This window comes from Zingiber officinale, chromosome 7A, assembly GCF_018446385.1.
Source record: "Zingiber officinale cultivar Zhangliang chromosome 7A, Zo_v1.1, whole genome shotgun sequence".
Taxonomy (NCBI): domain Eukaryota; kingdom Viridiplantae; phylum Streptophyta; class Magnoliopsida; order Zingiberales; family Zingiberaceae; genus Zingiber; species Zingiber officinale.
Window position 1 is genome coordinate 137,653,531 of NC_055998.1, and position 8,023 is coordinate 137,661,553.

Below are 8,023 nucleotides of genomic sequence, written 5' to 3' on the forward strand. Positions count from 1 at the left end.
ATGCCTTATTCGGACTTTGTTGGTGCAGTTATCTTAAGCATATGTTTGTGTAATTATGTCCTATCATACAGGTGCAACAATGGAAGTATAGGAAGGTTCTTGATATTGTTAGGATAAAAGAATTCAGATATCTCCATAATAATATGATATTATCTATTTTGAGTGTAAGCTTTCATGATTTTATTTTGGACTCTATCCAAGAGATTTTATACTAATGGACATATTTTTTCCTTATAAATTTATGATCTTTTCCATATATTTTTAGTATAAGACTTTGTTTATAACCATTACAGTTCAATAGATATGATGAAAGTCCAAGTAGATGCTTGGCATGAAAAAGTCGATAGCATGATAAGGAAGTCGATCCAATGGGGTGACAATAAACGAATGCTTAAAAATACAAAGTAACAAAAATCTGAGTGGGTCCGTTGGACGCTAGGCATAATGAGGAAGTCTTAAGAGGCAAAGAGTTTCTTGGCATGAAGGAATTCTCAAAGGTTTGGAAAGCCTCTTGGCACCCAGGTTAACTTAGCAAGAAGGGTTTCTTCTTTAGAGGAATGAAGAAACTAAAAATCAAGCATGAACACAGGCTTAAAGTGGCTCGAGCAAATGTGTTAGTTAAATGATTGAAAGTATCAGTCGATTGGAGTGCAATTGACTAGAAAATATTTTTATAAATTTTAGCATAAGATTGTAATTGATGTTAGTCCAGCCAGCTGATAGTCATCAATCAATTACATCCAAGCAGTTGAATGATTGACCCATTGGTAAAAAAAATAAATTATTGTTAAAGTTCGAGGTTGATTCAAACAACAACCAAATCAAGTCAACAGTTAATTGATGATGACCATCAACTGATTAATCATCTAAAAATGTTAACTAAAGAATACTGGACTTTTAGGCCGTCAACTAGAATATTTTCTGATTTATCTTAGTAGTCAATAGAAAATTTTCGTAGGATAAAATTGATCATCCAAACTTGATGTTATCCAACTTCATTAATCATATTTTTAACAAGGCCTAAAGTTGCCTCCGGGGTAATAGTAGGTCCTCCGACGTATAACTATGGGATCTAAACTTCCAATCAACTCCCAATCATATTTTCTCCAGTGAGAAGCTGGTTTAAGAACACTGACCATCTAGATGAATCTTTATTAATGTTTTCTAATTTATTCAGATGATCGATAAAAATTTTTTATAGAGTTAAATTGATCATCTAAATATTAATCGATTCGAAGAATTGAATACTGAAGTCAACTATAAAAAATAGCCAGGCTTAAATTTGAATCTACTGCTCGATTAAAACTTTCAAGTTCAATTTTCTTTATAAGAGGGCTTTTGTAAAGATCGCTTTATTTCTCATACTTGGATAAGATAATGATTATCCCATGAACTAGACAAGGAGATAAATTAGGAGAGAAAGGAGGAAGAGAATCCGAAGAATACAAAAAGAAACTCCACCATTTGTTAAAAAAAGAAAATTTTATTAATAGTTAAGAGATTATTCCTTATACTATTTTATATATATATATATATATATATATATATATATATATATATATATATATATATATGTTTGGATAGACTCTAGAACCCTAACTAACCTCAATTCTAATGAAAGAAAACAATCTTTTCATAAAGAAATCTTTTGAGAGACATTGAAATGAGTTTGAAATTTGACAGTTACATATTTACTAGTAATAAATATAGATTTTAAAATTTTACATGTATAAAACTTGATTCTAAGTGCGAGTTAAAAATTATAATCTTTCAAAATTTAAATTCACCCTAGACTAAAAGGGTATGAAAGTTTCCTATTTTTTTAATTCAAATATCTATACTTGGAACAAGCACGGATCCTCTAGTCCGTAATTTGCGGACCAGAGGATGATCCACTTTATAAATTGATCTATTTTAATGGATCATATCATTTAAATAGATAGGATTCATCATAATCTATTAATTATAATCAGTGGAGCATTTTTTGATCCGCAAATTACGGACCACGGATCCGGTCTGACCTGGAACTCAGCTAATTCTAGAGATCTACGGTTTTCCTCTTTATTCACCTATTTACACCTGGCCCAATAGCTAACGTTCAGATTTTTTTTATTAGATACAATATCATACAGTACATTGTAACTAAGATTCGACTCAAGAGTATAGACGAGATTCTCTGGACCGTATTTTGCGATCCAAAAGATGGATCACAAAGGATGATTGATCTCTTTGAATGGACATTATCTGTTTAACAAGTGAGATCCATTCAAATGGACCAATGAATAAAGTGATCCATCTTCTATATCGTAAAATGCGGTTAAAGGATCTGCCCTTCTCAAGAGTAACCTGCACCACCTTTAATTGCTAAGTAAAATGGAGAAGGAGTTTGTATCTTTATTATGGCTCTTGCCTGCTATATATATTTATTTTGAAGCAGTGACGTGATATTAATGTCGGGGAATGGCAGTGCCATCCTCTTCTCCTCCCTATTGCGTTGTTGCCGCTCGCTCGAAGTCCTCAAATCCGTGCACGCCACCATGATCAAGAGCAACGCCCATCAAGATTCTTTCTTCGTCAACCAATTCGTCAGCCAGTGTTCTCGTATCCGCCAGGTGGGTTACGCCCTCCAAGTCTCCGCCCAAATGGCTGAGCCAAACGTATTCGTCTACAACGCTGTTTTCGGCGGCCTCGTTCAGGAGTTTGCGTCCCGCGAATGCGTGGAGTTGTACGTTGGCATGTTGAGATCCAATGTGTTGCCTGATGGGTATACTTTCTCCTACTTGGTCAAGGCGTGTGCTCAATTGTCGGCTGTGGAGCTTGGAGCAGCAGTTCATGCGCAGATCGAGAAGTTGGGATTCGGAAGGCAGATCTTAGTCCGAACTGTGCTGACGGATTTCTACTCCAGCATTGGCTGGATTGGGGAAGCAAGAAAATTGTTTGATGAAATGTCTGACAGAGATGTTGTTTCATGGACGGCAATGATTCATAGCCATTCTTGCGTTGGGGATATGATCTCAGCTAGGAGGCTCTTTGACGAAATGCCTGAGAGATCCGTTGTATCGTGGAATACCATGATTGCGGGATATGGAAGGTCTGGGGATGTGGAAACTGCCAATTCGCTATTCAATGAAATGCCTGAGAAGAACTTGGTCTCTTGGACCACAATGATCTCTTGTTATTCCCAGAACAAGCGGTACAAAGAGGCGATCGAGTGCTTTGAAAGAATGAAGGCTGCAGGTGTCAGCCCTGATCAAGTGACTATGACCACCGCTATATCCGCCTGTGCTCATCTTGGGGCTCTTAATGTGGGAAGAGAATTGCATCTGTATTCTATGTCCAACAAGTTGAATTTCAGTGTTCATTTGGGCTCTGCATTAGTTGATATGTATGCAAAGTGCGGGTGTTTAGAGAAAGCACTGATTACTTTTTACAAGTTGGAAGAGAAGAACACGTTTTGTTGGAATTGCATCATTGAAGGGCTCGCAATTCATGGCTATGGCAGTGATGCAATAACTATGTTCCGCAAGATGAATGAGGAAGGCAAAGCAAGGCCAAATTTTGTCACTTTTGTCAGTGTCCTAAGTGCATGTAATCATTCAGGGATGATTGAAGAGGGACGAAGGTTGTTCTCGAGCATGATAAAGGACTACTCAATATGTCCAGCGATGGAACACTATGGCTGCATGGTGGATCTTCTTAGTCGCGGTGGCCATTTGGAAGAAGCATTGAATTTGATGTCGACTATGCCAATGAAGCCCAATGCAGTAATGTGGCTGGCTTTATTATCTGGGTGTAGAATCCACCGGAACATGGAGCTCACTGAGATTTCTGCCGAGAAACTACTTAGCCTAGAACCAAATAACAGCTCACACTATATGCTTCTGATCAACATTTACACTGAAGGCAAAGCGTGGGAGAAAGTTGAGAGGGTGAGGGAAATGATGAAGGAGAAGGAAGTGCAGAAGAGGACTCCTGGATGTAGCTGGATTGATATCAATGGGGTAGTTCGAGAATTTGCTGCTGGCCATATGTTCCAGCTCTCATCAGAGATGTACTTTTTGCTGCTTCGCTTGGATAGGCAACTGAAACTTGTTGGATTTTCACCAGAATAGATGCAAAGATGCATGTTGTGTTTTGATTCATCTCCTAGTGGAAAACTAATTTGCTCAATTGAGGTTTATGGGAAAGCAAGCTTGGCATCCTCATTTTTGTGTTCTTTAGCAATAGCTACAAGGTAATTGTTTAATCATTTACTTGATATACTGAATTTAATTAAGCAAGAAACAAAATGAGAGATTCATCATCTTTTGGTGTAAATGTATAGTAGCCGCAGACTCCAGATACATATGGCATCTTCCAGCTTAAGCATCGCGATCTTCCACTAGACTCTAGATACAAAATAAGATTGGGAGGCATCGCCATGTTTTCATGCAATTCAATTGAAAGAAGAGCTAAATTGATTTGTCAACCCCTTGATAAAGTTCAAGCTCATCGGAAGAGGTTTGCTTGTCTAATTGTAGGTTATAGAGTACATGTTGATATATTGAAAATAAATGACAAGTTTGTTCATTAAAGAAATTCAATTATAATTCAAAAAAAATATGTTGCCATGTGAAAATATTAAGAATTAAGTAAACATTTTATTATAATCTTTTTTGATAATATTATTACAAAATTAAAAGTATGTGATATAAAAATGATAAACCCAGCTATCTTTGGGGTAATAGGCTCGGTCCCATGGAATTTTTCCACCGGCCACCAAGGTAATAAAAGTATGTGACATAGCACTTATAAATGAAAGTAAATGTTGGGGTTGCAAGGTTGCAAACATAGTCCCACATTGAAAACACATGAGAAAGATCATGGGTTTATAAGAGAAAGATATCTCCATTTGGGATGAGGCCTTTTGGATAGAGTCCAAGAGCAAAACCATGAGGGCTTAGGCTCAAAGTGAACAAGATCATGTCATTGTGGAGATATCTAAATTCTTTTCGATCCTACAATTGATATCAGAGCCTGGACTGCCAGAAGGTTTAACCGCCGACTGTGCACAAGAGCTATGATCTGATTGAGCCATGTGGGTATAATATTGACCTCAAACAAAGAAAGTGGGGGTTCCTATGTTCGGATCAAGAGGACTAGACACCAGGCAGGAAGTCCTAGTAGGTCGGGTGGATCGAGGGGCAGGAAGACCTGGTGGGTCGAGGATCGGACATGGGAGGCCTGTGGTCCTTTGTTTGAGGGGGGATTGTTGGGGTTGTAAGGTTGCAAACATAGTCCCACATTGAAAACACATGGGAAAGATCATGGGTTTATAAGAGAAAGATATTTCCATTTGGGATGAGGCCTTTTGGATAGAGTCCAAGAGCAAAACTATGAGGGTCTAGGCCCAAAGTGGACAATATCATGTCATTGTGGAGATATCTAAATTCTTTTCGATCCTACAGTGAATGATAAATTTCATTAAATCTCAAACAATTTGCTATTCTACTTATTGTATTATAGTTCATAAACATTCTATGTATTTATATAAGAAGAAATAAAATTGAACAACATGTGTTAGATCTTTTAAGCTACATTTGTTTTTAAAGTTTATACTGTATAAAAAGGGCTTTATCATGCAAGTAGGCCCGTTGATATTGTGAAATGTTTAAACTAGACCCTCTACAATGCCTAAATCTACTTGAATGATTGCAAATGTTATGTGTGATTTTCTACCTGTCTTTCCACATATATATTTTATAATTTTCACAAGAGTTAACTGCTGAATCTATGAACATTTTAGCTTCTTAATAAAGCTGCTACAAATTTTGAATAATTCTTTTTTTTTATAGAGATTATTAATATATACATATTTGTTTGTTAAAGAATCTAATTTAGAAGTGATGAGTTATGATAAGTGAAAGTCAATGATGAGTTTTTTTGGAAGTCAAAGTTGATGATAAACTTATGAATAATGAAATTAAGTTCATTATCCTGATTTTCGTTTATTCTCAATGGATTCCATACTTTCTATTTGCTCAAAGAGTGTCGGTGACCTAATGAAAATACCTTATATACATACCCTTTTATTTAGTCCGTAAACTATACTCATAGAAGAGCTGCTTAGTTTGGTTTGAATTTCAAAACACATACGAACCCACAGTTAAAAAAACAAACTCACCTGCCCATCTAACCAAGTGCCTAATACTGCTAACCCTTCCCAAATAGTACTTGTCAGTGCAATCATACCCAAGTGGTTGAGTGTTTTGATGTGTTTGACAATGGGTTTAAGTTATGATAAGGTTGTGTTTACTGGTGTGTTTGTCAATATGTTCCTGTAGGTGCAATGGATATATGACAAATAGAGAAGCTTAACAGGCATTGAAAGAAAAGAAAGTCTAACGGGAGTCGACAGATGGAGAAAGTTTAAGTTCGGATACTTAGTGGCAGATGAGAAGTCCCAGAGTTATGATTCATATTCAACAAAAAAAGACCCAGAGGTAAATATTCTTGACATGTGAGATGTGAGAGATTACAAGTGACATGTAATTTTTAGTTTTGGTAGTTTTTACTTAGGTATGTAATTGACCAAAAAATAGATCTTTCAAGAGTTCTCACTTATGAGTATTCCTTTACCAAGAGATCTCACCTCTGTGTTTTCTTAATCGTCACCTGTCTCTCTTGAACATCCTACCAACACATGCTGATCTTCTCCATCTACTAATGTCCATTGTGCTTCTTTATCTACCAAGGTCCTTTAGAACTTCTCCATCTACCAAGTATCCAATGAACCTTAACCTATTCCATTTGGAATTTTATCAATGTTAACATTGTTGAGTTTTCATCGCACCTGCAGTTATCTATCAACTACACCTAGTTACCTACCAAGGTTTCTCCACTTGAGTTAAGGATCCTATCTCTCATTGATGATAATTAAATTATAATATATCTCATACAAAGGAATTATCATATGGTATATATACTATAAACTTAATTCTCTTAATTTCTTTTTATTTTCTTTTTTCACTTTGTGTTTCTTCACGGGTCACTGACAACAAGGACTGGAAGAGCTCTCAGCAGAGCACTTTCTCTTCTTTGTTTTCTTTCACGAGCCGCTACTGGAAGAGCTCTCTGCAGAGCACTTTCCTACTACTGGAGAAGCACAATCAAGGTAGGAAAGAACAAAAAAAAAGCCCTATTAGACAATAAGAAACCCAAGGAAACAATATTGATGGTGCTCTCAACCCTCTGAGGGACTTGTATCTATTGAGCTCCATAACCATACAATTAATGATTACCGATCACTAGAGCCTCATGAAGGGGAGCCTTTGGCGTAACGATAAAATTATTATCATGTGACCAAAAGGTCAAGGATTCGAATCCTGGAAACAACCTCTTGCAAAAAGCAGGGTAAGGCTGCATACAATAGATCCTTCCCCGGGACCCCGCATGACGGGAGCTTCATGCACCGGACTGCCCTTTTTTTTGTTAATCACTAGAGACCCGTCACATGCTCATCATCAATTCATGGTGGCAAAAAGGCGAATACGCTCGCTCCCATCAACCCGTCCCAGGGCTAACACGGAGGAGGTAAATCACGGGTGGCTACTAGCCTTTGGAATAGTGACTAGCACATAAGGGAGGCATTTATCTCGGCTTTGCCGAGATTCGAACCCCAGACCTCATGGTAGTAACACCTCATGCGCTAGCCACTAGGTCTCATAGCTAAAATTGAGAAATCCTAAGGTCGAGTGCTCATCATCAATTCATGGTGGCACGCTCGCCCCCAGCACCCCCGCCAACTCATCCTAGGGCCAACACGGAGGAGGTAAATCACGGGCGGCTACTAGCCTTTGGAATAGTAACTAGCACATAAGGGAGACATTTACCTCGGTTTTGCCGAGATTCGAACCCCAGACCTCATGGTGGCAACACCTCATGCGCTAGCCACTAGACCCATCCGAGGAGGCGCTCATCATCAATTCATTGTGACAAAAAGACGAATACGCTCGCCCCCAGCACCCCCGCCAACCCGTCTCAG

General features: G+C 37.8%; 1 protein-coding gene across 2 annotated transcripts; it reads left to right on the plus strand.

Moving 5' to 3' along the window:
• The first annotated feature begins 2,311 nt into the window (after nucleotides 1-2,311).
• LOC122002778 (pentatricopeptide repeat-containing protein At1g06143-like) lies at nucleotides 2,312-6,487 on the plus strand. 2 transcript variants are annotated; one of them, XM_042558092.1, is made up of 3 exons: nucleotides 2,312-4,234; nucleotides 4,325-4,500; nucleotides 6,324-6,487. In XM_042558092.1, the coding sequence occupies exon 1, from the start codon at nucleotides 2,451-2,453 to the stop codon at nucleotides 4,110-4,112; it is 1,662 nt and encodes a 553-aa protein (XP_042414026.1). In that variant the 5' UTR covers nucleotides 2,312-2,450; the 3' UTR covers nucleotides 4,113-4,234; nucleotides 4,325-4,500; nucleotides 6,324-6,487. The 2 variants fall into 2 exon arrangements, with proteins under 2 accessions (XP_042414026.1, XP_042414027.1); XM_042558093.1 differs by lacking the exon at nucleotides 4,325-4,500.
• The last annotated feature ends 1,536 nt before the right edge of the window (nucleotides 6,488-8,023 follow it).